General features: G+C 46.1%; 1 protein-coding gene across 1 annotated transcript in view; it reads right to left on the bottom strand.

Annotated features, from left to right (window-relative positions):
- rtel1 (regulator of telomere elongation helicase 1) overlaps nt 1-21342 on the bottom strand; it is a 94333-nt gene that overhangs the window by 39953 nt on the left and 33038 nt on the right. Inside the window, 9 exon segments of the mRNA XM_034086080.1 lie at nt 548-705; nt 788-953; nt 9005-9128; nt 9816-9931; nt 11179-11325; nt 14444-14521; nt 14667-14744; nt 14856-14941; nt 15089-15129. Coding sequence (XP_033941971.1) covers nt 548-705; nt 788-953; nt 9005-9128; nt 9816-9931; nt 11179-11325; nt 14444-14521; nt 14667-14744; nt 14856-14941; nt 15089-15129 — 994 coding nt within the window.

Raw genomic sequence — 21342 nt, forward strand, 5'->3', positions numbered from 1 at the left:
TCTGCAAGTGCTCAAATCAGGTTTTACAAGCTCTCGCATTTTGCACCATATGTACCTTCATACAGGTAGCCTAAAGTCTTCCTGTCTGATGGCGCCCGCCAGTCACCTGTATCTTACTCGACGTGTTTTGGAAAGATGGCGATTCCACCGTGGAAACAGGCAACATTTCCTCCCCGATGCTTATTAACACATGTGTAATATGTTTAGATATATATTTAAGAGGTACATTATAACTCAAGCACAAGCTTCATGTGTGGGTCACATTCCATTATACTTTTAGAATTAGCTGAGGGCCGATTAAAATGGACCCAGGGCCACAGTCTGGACACCCCTGCCTTAAAGTAACGCGAGTAACGAGATCATTTCGTGCTAAGTAACTGTAATGTGATTACTGCTGTTGTCAACAGAACCACGTTACAGACACAAATGTAATCTGCGCTACTTGTAGCACATTACGCCCAGCACTGATTGTGCCACACATGCATTACATCTGGCTTTCATCAGGTCTTGGTCTGTGCACAAAGCGTATCTCTGAGCAGTGCAGTACCTTCTCTTCTCCCACAGCAGCACCCTCGTCCTCCGCACTGTGGTGGTCCCCCCGCTCCAGAGCATCCAGCAGGTTGGCGGGCCTCCTCTGACTCTCCTGCAGCTCACACTCGTACTCCACACAGATCCTGGCCATCCCAGCGGCTCCAGAGTGCTCATCTGATCAGAGAGCAGACGCCAGAGGAGTGTCAGGTCAGTGAAGGACTCACCCTTCCACTGGGGGTGGACTGACTGTACTCACTCAGTCTCCTCCTCTTCAGGCTGGGGAGGTGGGCGTCCAGCACCTTGGCCTTCTGGGGGATGGAGCTTTGGGATGGTGAGCAGGAAGTGGAGCAGGAGGACAGAGGGGCTGATAGACACACCGCCTCACAGCTCCCTGCTGCACCCTTCTTCTCTGCCACAGGCCTCTGGCAGTCAGACACAGACGGTCAATATGAGCTGACAAACTGCATCGGATCCCACTCAGAGTACGTATGTATATACGTATATATATACACGTATATACGTGTATATATATACACGTATATACACGTGTATATATACGTGTATATATATACACACGTATATACATATATACACGTATATACGTGTATATATACACATATATATATACACGTATATACGTGTATATATATATATATTAGGGCTGTCAAACGATTACAATTTTTAATCAGATTAATCACAACTTAAAAATTAATTAATCATGATTAATCACCATTCGAACTATGTCCAAAATATGCCATTTATTTATGTATATTGTTGGGAATGGAAAGATAAATGAAAGAAGGCGGATATATCTAGGGTGACCAGATGTCCCGCTTTGCGCGGGACTGCACAGCATTTTCACGACTTTTGGTGCGTCCCGCAAATTGAGACGATGTCCCGCATATTTCATTTTGATTGGCTAAAACGCTTTTCTTTAAAATCAGATTCATCCAATGGCTGTTGAGAAAGCAGGGAAGGCTATCATCAGGGGGCTGTGTTTGCTGTCAATCAAACTGTAACACACGGCGGGTGCTGGTCAAGTGTTAACCAATGAGAGTAACTCACTCACACACCCCCCCCCACCCCGCCAAACAACAACGAACGCAGGCGACGCAGCAGGTTATGGAAAATGGAGGAAACTGAAACTACAGCTAAGAAGATGCACATACAACAAAGACTGGGAAGACACGTACCCGTGGGTGAAGCCAGTGCAGGGCGACTCTCAGAGAGTTTTGCAATCTTTGCAAGAGTAATTTTTAAATTTCACATGGCAGTGAATACGACGTCAAAAGACACAGAGAATGCGATTCTCACAAGAAACGTGTCGCTCAAAAAGAGACATCCCACTCTATGGAGACATTCCTGCTCAAACCAAACAATGATGGCCACTCAGACAAACAGCAGCAGAAATAACCAGTGTTTACCATATAGTGCAACACTCCCATTCATACCGGTCAAATGACTGGTAACAAGCTAGCGCCGACCATGTTTCCAGACTCTGAGATAGTAAAGAAAATGTCATGTGGTCGTACAAAAGCAGCGTCCATAATAACAGATGTGCTTGCCCCTGCCTCTGTGGAGAGTTGTTTGACAGAGTCAAAGACACCAGTGGTTCTAGGTGACAAAATAGCCCACACACTGTGTGTGGGGGCCCACCTTCTGTTGCTGTGATGGACACAACTGAAAGCTATTTTATTTGATGTATTATTATGTTTCTGTTCCCTCCTGGCCAGTGTTGGTTTTATTTTATCTATTAATTTATGTTGTGCCTACTTGTACAGGTAATACACTAGTTGAATTAAGAAGATGCGTTTCTAAACACTTGAAGTGAATAATGCCTGCAGCCTTGGTTTACTTTTCTTTATTAAAAAACTGCATTTTGACTTCACTTTCTGCTCTGTTGTTATATATTTGTTACGTTTTTTTTTTCCGGGGGTTGGGGGGTGCTGTTGAGAGGGTGTCCCACATTGTCCCACACAACCATACTCCTTGTCCCACATTTGGTTTGTTGGGATCTGGTCACCCTAGATATATCCATTTAACACAGTATCTATATTTATTATAACATTTTTCTGCGTGTCAAAATGAAAGACAGCCCACACACCTATCAATCATCAAACCGTGGGGTCTTAATTCATTACGTGTTGATTTCTATCAGCGGGGAGTACTTCAGGAAAGTCGACAGAGGGAGGGGGGCTAGTGGAGTACTTCGTGACCACAGAGCGTGAACGTTGTGATCAGCTGTTTTAGCGCAGTTCTCCAGTGATGGGAGGAGTCCCCTCCGCAGCCGGTTGGCGTAGTTTTGGCACAGTTCCGTTGTACAGACCGACGTTAACAGCAGCCCTGTCTGTGCACACGGAGACCGACTCTGTCGTCCGGTGATCTAACCGCCTTCTGGAAAAGCTTCACAAGTACGTCGGTACGCAAATGCGCTTTGTGACACAAGTGACGGTACGCATTTCAGATTACATAACCTGCGTACCAGTTATGTGCACCCCTGTACCAGAGCCATAGTATTACATTATATGGCTCTGCCCTGTACTACGGCAAAAGTATTCTGCGTCGGGACTTCCTGCAACAACACCACGCCGTTATCAAAGATGTTCTATTGAGAAGACGATCACTACGTGACAAAAGTTTTCAAAACCGTGGCTACTGAAATCAATCTTACTAACTGCTGTCTGTGCAATTTACTCCGCGCGAGTTGGCAGACTTTATTTTGCTTACTTTAACATCATTTCTCATGGTGGGGCTAAGCCATTTCTTGGTATGGGTGCAGCCTACCCCAGCCATACCCTGGCGCTGCCACTGGTGGCACGTATGGGGCGGGCCATTCTGCACATGCGTTAAATGCGTTAAATATTTTAACGCAATTAATTCATAAAATTAATTACCGCCGTTAACGCGATAATTTTGACAGCACTAATATATACACATATATATATATATACATACGTGTGTGTATATATATACATATATATATACATACACACGTGTATATATATATATATATACGTATATATATATATATATACATACACACGTGTATATATATATATATATATACATACACACATGTATATATATATACACGTATATATATATATATATACACACACGTATATAAATACACGTGTATATATATATAAATACACGTGTATATATATATATACACGTGTATATATATATACACGTATATATATTAGGGCTGTCAAACGATTAACATTTTTAATCAGATTAATCACAGCTTAAAAATTAATTAATGATGATTAATCACCATTCGAACTATGTCCAAAATATGCCATTTATTTATGTATATTGTTGTGGGAATGGAAAGATAAATGAAAGAAGGCGGATATATCCATTTAACATACAGTATCTATGTCAATTCAGACTGACACACATTCACTTAGGCCAGTGGTTCCCAAACTTTTTGTGCCCAAGGCACCAAAGGACAAGTAAAAATCTCAAGGCACACCTATTGTGCAAAATAGCCCTTATAACACGTGTTATCACTGATATCATGTAAAATATCTGTAAATGTGCATAATTATTTACTAATGCCAAATAAAATGTGACAAAGACAACTATATTACTCATGACATATTTATTAACGAAATATTTCAGAAATTAATTTGAAACGTTATCAAATTAGGCTTCATCAAAGCAGCAACACACTCATTTAAACCAGACGGGTCACAACATTAAAAAGGAGACAAAGGAAATTCAGCACAGAGAACTGTCAATGCAAGGAAGCTGCATTGTCCATGGTCCTGAACTACAAATTATAAATGTAACATTTCAGCAGAGATTACATAAAGTAACTCGTTACTTTACTCGCAGGGCCGGCCCGCCCCTCCCTGCAGGCAGATCACGCAGACTGCTAAAGTTTCAAATGTTCTCTTTAGTTCAGTTTCCATTGTCGCGTAAGACTAATCCAGATCCTGAATGTTTTCCTATCTGACCATGGCTGTCCTCTGTCTCCTGCTATCTGACCGTGGCTGTTCTCTGTCTCCTGCTATCTGTATATTTTGCGCAGTCTACCTCTGCTCACTCTGTTGCGTCGGCGTGTTCTCCTGCGTGTTGGCCATGTGTTGCACTGGAACCAGACACCGCAAAGACTTCAGCCGAGCACGTACGAACTGCGCATGCGTGAGTGGCAATAACTCTCCTTACCAGCAGGCGGCGGTAGTGTGTATTCGTCATTCAAAACAGGCAACAACCGGAAGACAGAGAAGAAGAACAGACTGTGATATAAACAAACAACAAATAGCGTGTGCGGTAGCTTCACCTTAGCATGTGTTCTTTGCAGGTGCTTGTTGAGGTTTGACGTGGTGTTCCCAGCAGTGGATAACAGCTTCTGGCCTGGACACAGTTTGCACCTCACCGTCACATTCCTGTCTATTCTTCGGATGAACTCAAAATAATGGGCATACCTCCACGGCTCCACCCCTCGAGAGTTATCGCTGACTCAGCCATGTTTATGCAGCACTGCACGTGGAGACGTGGACGCGCAAGTCGCGCAGGTTACGTACATATAAACCTACAAAGTACTGATATAGTAAATTAAAAAATAATTATTTTTGTGTAGTTGTATATTGCAATAATAACGTATGGTTGTCACAAAATCCCACGGCACACCCGGACTTGACTCACGGCACACCAGTGTGCCGCGGCACACCGTTTGGGAACCACTGACTTAGGCTAGGGGAACTGGGGATATGCATCAGCTGCTTGTGTGAGTCGACAGTGAATACTTTAGAGCGGCCGCTGCAGTGTGAGCTAACCGGGAGCTAACGGGAGAATAAACTCCCGTGTAGAGCAGCACTGCAGCGGTCGGTAAATGCTGCAGAAACACATTAATAAACAATGAACCACGGCACTCTGGAGAAAAGTATAAGGTTGGAGAAGTCGTTATTTAATGTATTCTGGCTTCGTGTGATTAAAAGCAACACGATCATCGACCCAACGCAGTTGTTGTTGTTGTTGTGAGCGCCGTAATGGCTGCCGTTGGGGAGCAAATCAGCGATGTAAACGGTGACGTCATGACGCAGCAGGGGCAGCTCTGGGGCGCCAGTGGGCGGTGTGCACAGAGCGGGAGCTGAAAAGGGAAACCGGAGCTGAACCAGAAAAGCTCCCGCTCGGAGCTAGAAACTGAAAAGCGCCGGTGTGAAAGCCGCATGAGTGTAAACGTTGTGATCAGCTGTTTTAGCGCAGTTCTCCAGTGAAGGGGGGGGGGGGGGGGGGGGGGTATTCAGCAAGAGTATTCTCCGTCGGGACTTCCTGCAACAACACCACGCCGTTATCAAAGATGTTCTATTTGAGAAGACGATCACTACGTGACAAAAGTTTTCAAAACCGTGGCTACTGAAATCAATCTTACTGCTGTCTGTGCAATTTACTCCGCGCGAGTTGGCAGACTTTATTTTGCTTACTTTAACATCATGTCTCATGGTGGGGCTAAGCCATTTCTTGGTATGGGTGCAGCCTACCCCAGCCATACCCTGGCGCTGCCACTGGTGGCACGTATGGGGCGGGCCATTCTGCACATGCGTTAAATGCGTTAAATATTTTAACGCAATTAATTCAAAAAATTAATTACCGCCGTTAACGCGATAATTTTGACAGCACTAACACGTGTGTATATATATATATATATATATATATATTAGGGCTGTCAAGTTAACGCGTTAATAACGCGTTAACGCAAAAAAAAATTAACGCCACTAATTATTTTAACGCGATTAACGCATGTGTATTTTTTTCCTCGGCCGCCCCGTAGTTTCAGAGCGCATCGAGTTTAAAATACCATCTACAAGCTGGTGCTGCTGACAGCCCCGCTCCTGCCGCCCGCTTGTGGCAGACCACACTTCCACGCTCACCGGCAGGCACCGACTGGCCATCGGGAGGACCGGGAGGGTGTGTGTATGTGTGGCCCGAGCGAGCGAGAGAGAGACCTTACGTGCATTACCGTACCGCAGTGTGAACGCGGCTATTGTTGTTGTTAGCATCTGGTGCTAGCTAGCTGCGCTAACGGATATAAGGAGCTGTTTAAATGAAAACAGAGGAGCGCCCTATCCACACAACTGCGCCGAGCACTTGACTTGATGCAGGAAGCAGACAGCGGGACATTGTACGAGAAGTCAGCACACTCAGGATTGCAGCAACATGATTGCAGCGTCCAGGCACCTCCCGTTCGAGCATATGCCTTGAGTTGCACATAGCTCCAACGAACACACACACACACACACACACACACACACACACACACACACACACACACACACACACACACACACACACACACACACACACACACACACACACACACACACACACACACACACACACACACACACACACACACACACACACACACACACACACACACACACACACACACACACACACACACACACACACACACACACACACACACACACACACACACACACACACACACACACACACACACACACACACACACACCATTTGTATTGTATGAGAGAGGTTCCAGGTTGAATTGAGGCGAATATTTGTAATGTTCAGGTTGTTGTGTTTAATATTCATGAGAATATTTGTCATTGTTCAAATGATAATAAACATTAGCATAAAGCATATTTGTACACTCATATGTTGATAAGAGTATTAAAAACTTGAAAAATATTCCTCTAAGGTACATTTAGAACAGATCAAAAATGTGCGATTAATCGCGATTAACTATTTTAATCGACTGACAGCCCTAGTTAAAAATATTTAACGCATTTAATGCATGTGCAGAATGGCCCGCCCCATACGTGCCACCAGTGGCAGCGCCAGGGTATGGCTGGGGTAGGCTGCACCCATACCAAGAAATGGCTTAGCCCCACCATGAGACATGATGTTAAAGTAAGCAAAATAAAGTCTGCCAACTCGCGCGGAGTAAATTGCACAGACAGCAGTTAGTAAGATTGATTTCAGTAGCCACGGTTTTGAAAACGTTTGTCACGTAGTGATCGTCTTCTCAATAGAACATCTTTGATAACGGCGTGGTGTTGTTGCAGGAAGTCCCGACGCAGAATACCTTTGCTGTAGTACAGGGCAGAGCCATATAATGTAATACTATGGCTCTGGTACAGGGGTGCACATAACTGGTACGCAGGTTATGTGCGTGATCTGAAATGCGTACCGTCACTTGTGTCACAAAGCGCATTTGCGTACCGACGTACTTGTGAAGCTTTTCCAGAAGGCGGTTAGATCACCGGACGACAGAGTCGGTCTCCGTGTGCACAGACAGGGCTGCTGTTAACTGTCGGTCTGTACAATGGAACTGTGCCAAAACTACGCCAACCGGCTGCGGAGGGAGACTCCTCCCATCACTGGAGAACTGCGCTAAAACAGCTGATCACAACGTTCACGCTCTGTGGTCACGAAGTACTCCACTAGCCCCCCCCCCCCTCTGTCGACTTTCCTGAAGTACTCCCCCGCTGATAGAAATCAACACGTAATGAATTAAGACCCCACGGTTTGATGATTGATAGGTGTGTGGGTTGTCTTTCATTTTGACATGCAGAAAAATGTTATAATAAACATAGATTCTGTATGTTAAATGGATATATCCGCCTTCTTTCATTTATCTTTCCATTCCCAACAATATACATAAATAAATGGCATTTTTTGGACATAGTTCGAATGGTGATTAATCATGATTAATTAATTTTTAAGCTGTGATTAATCTGATTAAAAATTGTAATCGTTTGACAGCCCTAATATATATATATATGTGTGTGCTGAGATATCACACAGTGGCAGTGGGGTAGAGTCTATCTACGTGGAATGATAAATAATAATAATAATACATTTGATTTATATAGCACACTTTAAAGACAACGTCATCTCAAGGTGCTTCACAAAGCTATAAGGAGAAACTAATAAAATAAATAAAATAAAAGATATCTAAAAGGAGCATATTGAATAAAATATGGTAATATAAAAAATAAAAGGTTAAGAGCATAATACATGACGCACACAACTTTCCAGCTGTATTATTGAGACCAACATTAAGGGGGGTGGGGGGGTGGGATGGGGATATTGTAATAATAATGTGAGTATTAAGCTTGGGTATGAAAAGTCAACTTTGAGATTCTACTTTGCGAGGAATCTCCTGTTGCAGTAGTATATCATTGATCTACTGCGCTAATGCCTTTTTGCTGTGGTTGCCAGAGCAACATAATTTAAAGCAGGATTTGAGACACGAGTTGGACATGGATTTGTATTTGAGGATTTTACCTACAACATCCTGATTTCTGGAAACACACATTGCTATTATTCTTTATGAATATATAAGTACATATTGTTTATGCTCAGTGAGTTAGTGAGTTACAGTGTACTGCACTCACATCAGACATCACAAAGCTTTTAAATGTAAGACCAACAAACAGAGTCAATGCAAGCAATGGTAGCATCCTTGTGAACTGAAGACGGAGACACCTACCAGTTTCTGGGCCACCCTGAAGAACTGGGACAGGTCTCGGATCACATTCCCAAAGCTGCTGTACACACGCACGTAAGGCCTGACCCAGGAGGGAAGCTGGGCCCGTGCATTCGAGCTTTTAAACCTGTGGGGAAGGTCAAGTTATTCTAGATCATGTCCCGGCTCACACCGAACATGGCAGCTAGGATTTCTGCTAAAGGTCTACGAGAGGGGTCGAAACCAGGACCGTGAAAGTGAAGCAGCTGAATAGAAGTCAGCGATGATTTATTTCATTGTCTACACGTCTGTCATGAACCGTGAGCGGTATGGTTATGGGGTTTGTCTCTCGACTGCTTCTCACGGTAAGTAAAACGTTGTGACATCATAGTACTGGAGCATCACTAATGTATGAGAGCGCAGGACTCTGTGGATCTGGCAGCTGCACAGATGGACTCCAGACAGCGGATATATCTGCTGTCCACTATAATTCAATATATATCCAATTACTAGACAGCGCCTGCCATGCCAAATATTTTTGATCAAAATATCAGGTCAGGAAATTGGTGATCTTAGGCAATAATTATTTTAAAAACTGTGTCTGAATTGTTGACCCTGCGTTTGGGTTAGGGTCTGACCAACAGCGGGACACCAGCACTGTCCACTCCGTGCAGGGACAGCAGGAAACCATCACAACTGAAAAGGGCAGACTAGTTCATGTTTGGCCTTTTTTACAAAATATCTCTTGATCTGCAGATTTCTTTTTCTTTTGATCAATCAACTAAATGAATGTTTAGGTGTACAGATGGTCTGTGTTAAGTGATGTGTGTCTGACCTCTGATCACACAGCAGGATGGCTCCGTAGTCGTCCTTGTGGCGAATGACTCTGCCAATGGCCTGGTTCACAGCTCTGAAAGCCTGCTGGCTGTACCACTCCTGCCCAGACAGGTACTGCCACACACACACACACACACACACACACACACACACACACACACACACACACACACACACACACACACACACACACACACACACACACACACACACACACACACACACACACACACACACACACACACACACACACACACACACACACACACACACACACACACACACACACACACACACACACACACACACACACACACACACACACACACACACACACACACACACACACACACACACACACACACACACACACACACACACACACACACACACACACACACACAGTAATTCCACATGAAACATAAAAGTATCAACAGAACAACAAAAGGACATCATCCAGCATCATGTACATAACTATCCACATAAGCAGGTACCAATAGCTTCTGATTGACTAGCATCCAACCGAGCTTTAAAAACATTTAGTGGAACCAGATTGTTCAGTTTCCATTTAATTTGCAGACTATTCCAAGACAGAGGAGCTGCATCTAAGAGCTGCTTCCCTAAGACAGTCCTAGCAGTTGGCACATTTAATAAAACCACAGCATTCGATCTCAGGCAGTAGCCACTTACAATTCTCCGTGAGATCAGGGAGCAGATATAAGATGGAAGTTTCCCTAGCATGGCTTTGTATATAAAAATGTACCAGTGACTGAGCCACAGTTAGTGAAAGTAAACCAGCCCTTGCATACAGGGTACGGTGATGGGTTAATACTTTACAGTTTGTCACAAATCTCAGTGCACTGTGATACGCAGCATCTAACTTGCTCAGGCAATGGGCAGGTGCATTCATATAGACCAGATCCCCAGAGTCCAGCACAGGTCAAAGGTCACAGAGCCTCTTCCTGGCCTCAAGCGAGAAACAGGACTTGTTCCTGTAGAAGAAACCTAGCCTAACCCTCAGTTTGTTTAGCAGGTTATTGACATGAAGTTTAAAAGAGAGACAATCATCAAGCCAGATACCAAGGTATTTGTAACAGGTAACAACTTCAAGTTTTGTTCCTTGCGTAGTTACAATATCTAAAACAGGCTCTGGTGTCTACTGCTTTGAACCGGTACTTATGCATCTTGTGACTGCAACACTCTCTTGGATAAAAGCATGTGAAGGACACTGTTCTGGGAACTCTTTGTCCCATGCAACCTCTGTATGTGATGACTACTTCCATTCTTGCAAGGATAATAAATGCATGTATCCTAATATTGAAATTCAAGCCGGTGACGGATGATATTTTTCTAACACTCACCTTCACCCCAGGAGCTTTCTTCCGACACATCTCATCCAGGAACTGCATCTTCAGGACGACTCGAGGGTCCATCCTCGGGGGGAAAGGAAGGCCAGTGATGACCACACCCCGACCAAAGGTGTCTGCAAAGTCCAGACCCTCACTCGCCTGGCACAGGAACACATTTACAGACATGGTGTGCGTGGGGTGACCAGGTGTCCTGCTCTGTGCTGGACTGCACACACAGCATTCTATCAATCCCCCATATCCCACACATTGAGACACTGTCCTAATTTGATTGACAGTTGCCTTTTCAAACTTGGCTTTTTAGTCTCACTGCCAGCACTGTGAACCCAGACATGTTGTTGTTGACCTTAATGGATTCAGCATCCTCAATAACAACAGAACCACTCTAAAACTGTCCAAATTATTCAAATATTTGTTTTACTATTGGCGACAAACTAAAATGCTAATTATAGCATAATATCCGCAAGTTATGCCAATTGCCCAACAAATTCAGGTTAGCATCCGGCAGTCTCTATGTGCTGGGGAGTGGGGACCCTCCTATGCATGTCTATCATAGCCCTGTAGGGTCCTCAACACGTCCAGGCTCACGACACGACTCCATGGGCCGGCGAACGGGGTGTTTATCCAGTGGCTGTTAGAAAGCATCAGAGGGCAACGCACCACTAGCTGCGATGTCAGTCAGTCAACTATCGGAGGGCGACTCCAGAGAGTTTAATGACGTCTTTCCCATCACTCATGCAGGCGAACACACTGTAATCAACTCACATATCGCAAACACATCCATTCAAGCCAGATCAATGTAAGTCTTTCACTTGCATTGTGTGTGCAAACAGTCGTGTGCACCGCAGTGACATGTCCCACATTGTCCTCACAAACATACTCTTTGTCCCACATGGGGCCTGTTGCACCTGGTCCCCCTATTTGTCCCACATGGGGCCTGTTGCACCTGGTCCCCCTATTTGTCCCACATGGGGCCTGTTGCACCTGGTCCCCCTATTTGTCCCACTTGGGGCCTGTGGCACCTGGTCCCCCTATTTGTCCCACTTGGGGCCTGTGGCACCTGGTCCCCCTATTTGTCCCACATGGGGCCTGTGGCACCTGGTCCCCCCATTTGTCCCACTTGGGGCCTGTGGCACCTGGTCCCCCTATTTGTCCCACATGGGGCCTGTGGCACCTGGTCCCCCTATTTGTCCCACATGGGGCCTGTGGCACCTGGTCCCCCTATTTGTCCCACATGGGGCCTGTTGCACCTGGTCCCCCTATTTGTCCCACATGGGGCCTGTTGCACCTGGTCCCCCTAGAGCAGGGGTGTCCAACCCGCGGCTCTTTGCCTAGTTTCATGCGGCTCTTCAGTTCATATCGAATTGTATATGTGTGAGTTTGGGGGAGAGACACTGACTCCTGACTAGTGTTGACGGTGTACCGATACTTGAAAGGTACCGCGATACTCTGCCGTTAAAAACGTTACGATTCCTCCGTTTCATTAGTATCGGTACTTTAAGAATGACGGGGGAAAGTACTCCGGTGAGAAAGCGCCGTTTTAATAAGAGCCGTGTGTGTTCAGCGCTCTGCTTCCACTCGCTGCACTGCAGCGTGCCTGCTGTCCCTCCCTCTCAAGCACGCTCTAAGTCCCTCCCCTCTCTCGTGCACGCGCTAGCTGCCAGAGCATGTGAGAAAACGAGAAGCATGGCTGCACGTGGGAGTGCAACTGCCGCTGCGCCTCGGCTTGTTGACAAAAAAGACGCCAGAAGCGAAATGTGGAAGTATTTGAGCGATATCTCTGACAGTGAGGGCAAGCCTACGGACACCACGAGGCCCGTCTGTGAGACATGTATTCATTTGATTTAATGCGAATTCTTGTCATTTATTTTATTTATTGTTCTCATTGTTTAAAAGTTTGTGTTATGGTTCTGGTGTGAAATAAAGCACAATAATTACATTTAAGACTGTTTCCCTTTTTTTAAGAAAAGTATCGAAAAAGAATCGGAATCGCAATTCTTGACTTGGTATCGAAACCAAAATGTTGGTATCGTGACAACACTACTCCTGACAGTTAACCCTGATATTTAGTAGGTCTGTTAAGTACTGAGTGCTGATCATTCTGACGTAATTTGGCCGGTCAAAGTTGTTTGGGCTCGGATAAAATCGCTCCGTTACTTTGGTCCCGTGTTACTTTGGTCCCGTGTTACTTTGGTCCTGTGTTACTTTGGTCCCGTGTTACTTTGGTCCTGTGTTACTTTGGTCCCGTGTTACTTTGGTCCCGTGTTACTTTGGTCCCGTGTTACTTTGGTCCCGTGTTACTTTGGTCCCGTGTTACTTTGGTCCCGTGTTACTTTGGTCCCGTGTTACTTTGGTCCCGTGTTACTTTGGTCCCGTGTTACTTTGGTCCCGTGTTACTTTGGTCCCGTGTTACTTTGGTCCCGGCTCTCCCCACGTGTGTATGTGTGGTGTCAGTATGAGAGGATGACAGCGCGTCTAATTTTGATGTGGCCCAAGAGCCAATCACAATAATACCTGCAATGCAGTGACCCAATCTCCTTTGAGGGGGGAAAACCTATCGTTGATTAAACACTATCCAGTGTTTGCCCTACCATTGTCTTGGAGGGGCCAACGGAGCCCCGCGCCCCCCCTGAAATTCAAGGTGTTTAAAAAAAATAATATATATATTATATATGTAGCACTAAATTGCAAATAATCTATAACTACTGTCACTTTTCACATTGAACATGTGCTCTTTTATTAAATAAACGCTTTCATTTTAAGTTGTGAGTTTAGTGTTTTTGACCCTAAGAAACACTGATGCATTAATCAATGATCCACAGCTCCTCTCTCTGCTCCAGAGGATTTAGAATATATATCCCAATGCCACAAAAATGCACCAGTGACGTGGTTGAAATCTTGTCTCCAGAAAACAAAAGACTGAAACAAGCGGTATCAGTGACCGTGTGCTTGATGTGGCTCTTAACCTCTGGCTGGTTGGCCACCCTGCCCCAGGTGGACAGGGAGCGTTGTGTGTACTTACTATATGTGACATGATATAAACCATGTCATATATAGGAATCTGTGCCTGACACAGTCCGTTCAGAAATGAAAGGACTAGTGTTTATTACTAAAGCAGATGTATTGTCATTAACCATAGGTTGGTAGAAGACCACGGTACATTTACGTCAATATACACTGTGTTTTATGAATAATGTGAATGTACCCGAATGCTCCGTCTGACCTTTAGAAGACTAACATGATTGACTCATTGGCTCACCTTTCCTCGGCACACAGCGAAGAAGCTTCCCCCTTTGGACGATGGATCGCTGACTTTGTTGTAATACCCGTCCATCACCTGAGAACAGCAGGAGAGAAGAGATCAGCCCTGCAGAGAAGTCTGTGAGGACCAGCTCAGGAGAAGCTGCTGCTTCTTCAAGGTTCCTTTGAGGAGCCCTAGAGATACACAAAGCACACTCTAGAGATACACGAAGCACACTCACCTCATTAAAGGTGCCCTTTCCTCTGGGCTCAACAAACATGGGCTTTACGGTCTCGATGCGGTCTGCATGTCCGTTAGCCTGCGGGGGGCGAACACACTGACATGACCTCACAAGGAAACACTCATGCAGCTCCAACAGTTCAATCAACACAAACATAGTAACAGAGAGGACGTTCTGGGTTCCACGCACTCTCCAGAAGTCCAGGGTTCTCTCCATCACAGAGAAGGACGGGAAGAACACCAGCAGGCCGTGAGGGACCACCCGGCTCAGGTTGGCTGGGGAGAGAACACGTCGTGTGAGGACGAGGAGTCCCACGCTCCGGCACACATACAAAGGATGGGATGCTGTCATGTCTCTTTAATAATATGTGCTGCTTAAAGACATTCAGCGCTGAATACATGTGCCTTAGTGCTTCATCTCACCAACGGTTCTGCCTAACGACGACATGTTCTCAGGGATAAATCTGTCACGGGATAAAACACAATTCATTTCATTTAGGTCACGTTGTTCAACAAGAAGCCAGTTATCTGTAGAGTCAAATGAATCACAGCAGCCTCAGGAATACAAACTGCATCTTGAGTCAGAGTCAAGATCCAAGGGCTTTGTCGTCATAGCTACGGCTGCAGCGTAGATACGCCGTGAGCAGCTCAATCCAGAGCCCCTCCAGCATGCAACACCATATGACATAAAGCAAACTGTAAAGATGATTCAAATAGTGCAAGAAGAGAAGAGAAGAGAAGAGTAGAATGTGCAGGTGATGCAGGTGAAGAGAAAGTGAAGCATGCAGAGTGTGTCAGTGACCGGCACATGCAGGAGTCCGTACACATGTAATAGAGTAAGGTACAAAGACCCGCTGGCTGCCTGCTGCTGTGCGACCTGAGAGGCGCAGAGGAACACAGAGCGAGGGCCGGCTGCGAGCGAGGCTGAGGAAGCGTGAAAACCTTCTGGCTAATGTTCAATGGATGGAATAAGCCAGATGAACTCGGAAGCAGGATCGATTTCAACGGGACATTAAGAACTGTAACATTGGAGACTCACTCCGCCATTGCTCCTGACGGCTTCTCTATACTTCGCCAGGACCGGACTGCTAATCAGAGAGAAGCCAGGGAGGTGGTGTGTGTCATGATGCAACGACTGGTGCACGTGTGGAGATTATGCATTTCGTACTGTTCCCCTCAGTTAGACACCTCATGATCGCATGCCGGGCTTCTCATCTGCCAAGAGAATCTTCATCCGTTGTGATTGCAGCTGAGTACACTCCGCCACCCTGACCACAACACGGCACTGGGCGAGCTGTTGGAGTGATCGACAGGACGGAGACTTCACGGCCAGAGGCGCCGTTCGTTGTGGCCGGGGACTTTAACACCGCCAATATGAAGAAAGTTCTGCAGCGATACTTTCAACACTTCAGCTGCCCGACGCGTGGCAGAAATACACTGGACCATGTGTATTCCCCTTTCCGACATGGATCCCTCGCCCTCGCTTCGACCAATCAGAGCACATCTCTCTGCCGCCTGCTTACAAGCAGACACTGAACGCGACAGACCGGTGACACGGACTGGGCAGCCTGGAGTGAGGAGTCAGACTCAGCTCTGCAGCACTGCTTCCAATCTACGGAGTGGAGTGTGTTTGAGGACAACAACAGCAACACACACACAGACACGGTCACCTGCTACATTGGGAAATGCTTCGATGACGTGGTACCGAAGGTTTCTGTACGAACATTCCCAAATCCAAGCCCTGGATAAACGGCACGGTGCGTGGCAAACTGGAAGCACGCACCATCGCGCACAGAGCTGGAGGTTTGGAGGAGTACAGGAAATACTATCCGTAGAGCAATCAGCAGCAAAGAGACAGTACAGAGACAAGGTGGAGTCTGACTCCAAAGGCTGTAGCACCCAGAACATGTGGGCGGGACTAAGAACAGTGACAGACTACAAAGGAGCTGCGGGAGTGTCTGCGTGTGCGTCTCTCGCAGATGAACAGTTTGTTTGCACGATTCGAGAGCAGCCAGGCAGTAGACGGGGTGGGGAACCTTTTTCCTCTCAAGGGCCATTTCAATTTTTACAACATCCTGCGAGGGCCGTACACAAGATATTAACCTCCGCTTAAAAATACTAAAATCACAGATTCATTTGGCCTTTCGTTCATGCTGTGCAAAGAACAAGCAACCTCTTAATCCAGATATCGTACCATGACTCGTGCATGCATGCACGTGCACGGTTGTGGCATGACCACCAAAACAGACAGATATGGACACAAGATGTGTGCAATAGTATTTAGTTTCCTATCCATGTGGACATGATTTAAGTGTGGGGGGGGGGGGGGGGGGGGGGGGGCTAACCTCTGGGGGCATGCTCCCCCTGGGAAGATTTTTAAATGTTGAAGTTAAAGCATCTGGTGCACTTTGAGAGCAATATTAGGAGATCTATGGAAACATCTCTCAACACCAGATGAAACAGAACTGTAAGCAGATTTATTTTTCTTTATGGATATTTTACAAATCACTCCCCTTTCAAACTGTATTCTTGTTTATAAATAACAACTTTTGTTTACTCTCATATAGTATTTTATACCTGTTTACTTTATTCTCTTGTTTTTTTATAACTATAATGATCATATAAAGATGTGCCTTTACCTCACTGGTTGGAGAAAAAGCTTCTTATATTCGTTAGCATAGCTAGCTAACCAGATGCTAAGTGATTGACTGTATGATCAGTGTGACAGATGAGCAGATCGCCACTGGGCTTTCAACTAGAGACACAGCCACGCAGAAACTGCGGCATGTGTACGGCTCCTTATCTGAAGTGCCGGAGTGGTGTTCTGGTGCTCTCCATCAGCACGTCTGTCAGACGAGACATACCACGTGATGACACGTTAGGCTCGTGTTGTGTTCAAGGACCCTGACCGTGGCCAGGAAAAACAGGCACTCGCTTGTTTAATTTGTTTGCGGTCTAGATTTCTCAAATGTTTATCTTTTTTGCGTGTGTTTATAAATTACCTCGAGGGCCGTACCAAATTGTCTCGCGGGCCGTATACGGCCCGGGGGCCGGAGGTTCCCCACCCCTGAACTAAAGACACAGCCACGCAAAAACTGCAGCATGTGTGGCTCCTTATGGGTACTGCTTGCAAGTGCCGGAGCGACGTTCTGGTGCTCTCCGTCAGAACTGCACCCCTGTCAGACGAGACATATACCACGTGAGGACACGTTAGGCTCGTGTTGTGTTCAAGGACCCTGACCGTGGCCAGGAAAAACAGGCACTCGCTTTGTTTAATTTGTTTGCGGTCTAGATTTCTTTAATTTTTTTCTTTTTTGCGTGTGTTTATAAATTACCTTGAGGGCCGTAAAAAATGGTCTCGCGGGCCGTATACGGCCAGGGGGCCGGAGGTTCCCCACCCCTGCAGTAGAGGCACAGGAGGACCAGGAGCCCTGCCCTTTTGTTTTAGTCAGGGCAGATGTGTGCAAATCCTTTAAAAAGGGTTAACCCACACAACCCACATTTTAGTGCTTTTCATCCTTCATAATTTTAGTCTAGTTTTAGTCGACGAAAACTCAAAACGTTTTAGTCGATGAAAAATCATTACATTTTAGTCAACTTTTAGTCAAAATGTTTTCTCTCCAATTCAGTTGGGCAAATCGAGGTATCTGAAATTGGAATCAATGTGACAGTATCAAGTGTTGAAATTCGTAAAGCAACATTTCACTCTTTTAACACAGTGGCGTATACGACAGCGTGTTCCAGTTCCTGCCAATAGCCAGCAACTTGGCACAGCCATTGAAGAGGAGTGGACCAACATTCCACAGGCCACAATCAACAACCTGATCAACTCTATGCCAAGGAGATGTGTTGCACTGCGTGAGGCAAATGGTGGTCACACCAGATACTGCCTGGTTTTCGGACCCCCCCAGACCCCCCCAATAAAGCAAAACTGCACGTTTCAGAGTGGCCTTTTATTGTGGCCAGCCTAAGGCACACCTATGCAATAATCATGCTGTCTAATCAGCATCTTGATATGCCACACCTGTGAGGTGGGATGGATTATCTCGACAAAGGAGAAGTGCTCACTGTCACACATTGTTTCAGATTTGTGAACAATATTTGAGAGAAATGGTTATTTTGTGTATATAGAAAATGTTTTAGATCTTTGAGTTCATCTCATGAAAAATGGGAGCAAAAACAAAAGTGTTGCATTTATATTTTTGTTCAGTGTATGATCAAATGGAATAATTCAATGTATACGACAGTGCCATAGCTAAGTGTGTTAGATCTAAAAGGTGTGTTTTGCTCCGCTCACCGGTCCCTCACAGCGGGCAGAGCTGCAGGTGCTGATCTTTCTCTCTCGCGTCCGGTTATACTTCACTCCCGTTTATGTCCAAATCCATCAGATCTAGCTAGTTCTAGCTAATGATATGGCTGCTGCCCCTCCCTACATGCAGGTCACGCAGACTCAAACCTCATCTTATGCCCAAATCCCAGCTGAGAGGTTCCGCCTCCGTGAGCCAATGTGAGTCGGCATTACGAGACGAAACACGCGGAGAAATATAAAAACTTGACTGACGCTGAAAGGGCGCGGACATCGGAAGCTTTGCTAGCTAAGCTGCAAAAGCAGCAAGGCTTTTTGACCAAGCTTCACACATCCAGGGATGCAGCAACCAAGACCAGCTTTGTGATATCCCACAAAATCGCTAAAAACAGTAAGCCGTTCTCGGAGGGAGAGTTTGTCAAAGAGTGCTTGGTGGACTTTGCAGCACTAATATGCTCTGAAAAAAAAGCCGCATTTGAGAAAGTCCCGCTGTCCAGGCGAACCGTGACTAGAAGGATCGAGGAAATTGCGGGGAATCTGGAGCTTCAGCTGCAACATGAAGTGGCAAGTTTCGCCTTTTTCTCCTTGGCTTTGGACGAGAGCTGTGATGTCCGCGACACAGCCCAGTTACTCGTATTCGTCCGCGGGATAACGCCGGACTTCAAGATTACGGAGGAGCTGGCAGCAATGCGGCCGATGAAAGGGACGACGACAGGGAGCGAACTGTTCACGGAGGTAAACGAGTGCATGGACACGCTGGGACTGAAATGGGACAGACTGGCAGGTGTCACAACGGACGGTTGTCCAAATCTTACCGGAAAAAATGTCGGACTTTTGAAACGTATGCAAGATAAAGTGACTGAAATCGACGCGGATCAGAAACTGGTATGTTTGCATTGTATTATACACCAACACCAATGTGTTGAAAAATTGACCATGTTATTGATGTTGTTACTAAAATAGTAAACTTCATCAGAGCACGGGCATTGAATCACAGACAGTTTGTCGCACTTTTGGAGGAGCATGAGACTGAGCATCGTGACATCGGCTACCACACAGCTGTTAGACGGCTCAGCCCACACAGCTGTCAGACGGCTCAGCCCACACAGCTGTCAGACGGCTCAGCCCACACAGCTGTCAGACGGCTCAGCCCACACAGCTGTCAGACGGCTCAGCCCACACAGCTGTCAGGCGGCTCAGCCCACACAGCTGTCAGACGGCTCAGCCCACACAGCTGTCAGGCGGCTCAGCCCACACAGCTGTCAGACGGCTCAGCCCACACAGCTGTCAGGCGGCTCAGCCCACACAGCTATCAGGTGGCTCAGCCCACACAGCTGTCAGGCGGCTCAGCCCACACAGCTGTCAGACGGCTCAGCCCACACAGCTGTCAGGCGGCTCAGCCCACACAGCTGTCAGGTGGCTCAGCCCGGGCAAAGTGCTGAAAAGAGTTTGGGACCTGAAAGCAGAGATTCAAGAGTTTTGTGAGAAGAAAGGCAAAGACTTCCCAGAGCTGTCAGATGAGGCCTGGATGGCAGATGCTGCTGTTGATGTGACTGCACTGATGAATGAACTGAACACCAAGCTGCAGGGCAGGGCCTTTCTGTTCATGACATGCACAGCCTGGTGAAGGCTTTCATGACAAAGATGCAGTTTCTTTCAAGCCAACTGGAGAGCAACACTCTCACTCACATGCAAACCCTGAAGGAAGTCACACCATCAGCTGATCACCTCCGCAGGTACTCCTCCATGTTGGGAGCACTGCATGGTGAGTTTTCAAGGCGATTTGAAGATCTCCGAACGATCGAGGATGAAATGCAGCTGGTTTCCTCTCCCTTTACCTGCAGTGTGGAAAAAGCACCCAGTGATGTTCAGCTGGAACTCATCGACCTGCAGTTTGATGCTGGCAGAGCACTTTAAGTCAGCATCTCTGCTGGATTTCTACTCTTCTCTCGAGGAGGAGAACTTTCCAAACATGAGGAGACATGCTCAGAAGATGTTGGTTCTCTTTGGCTCTACCTACACACGTGAACAAACATTTTCAATTATGAAGTTTCAAAAATCCAGGTATAGATCCTCCCTCACTGATGATCATCTGTCAGCTGTGCTTCGCATCTCCACCTCAGACATTCAGCCTGACTTCGATGCACTCGTTAAAGCCCAGCAGAGACTTCTCTCACTGAACAAGAAAAGAGAACTTAAAAACACCAGATGAGGTGGTTAGACTACACATGTAGGCATGTAAAGGTACCAACTAGCAGTGAACTGGGACACTTTCTTTGGAAGCCTTTTTCTCAAAATCACAGTTCAGTGATGTTTAGTGACAGTTCAATATGATGTATCTTGCTTAATATTTGGAGCACAAAGACAATAT

This window comes from Pseudochaenichthys georgianus, chromosome 6 (genome assembly GCF_902827115.2).
Source record: "Pseudochaenichthys georgianus chromosome 6, fPseGeo1.2, whole genome shotgun sequence".
Classification (NCBI taxonomy): domain Eukaryota; kingdom Metazoa; phylum Chordata; class Actinopteri; order Perciformes; family Channichthyidae; genus Pseudochaenichthys; species Pseudochaenichthys georgianus.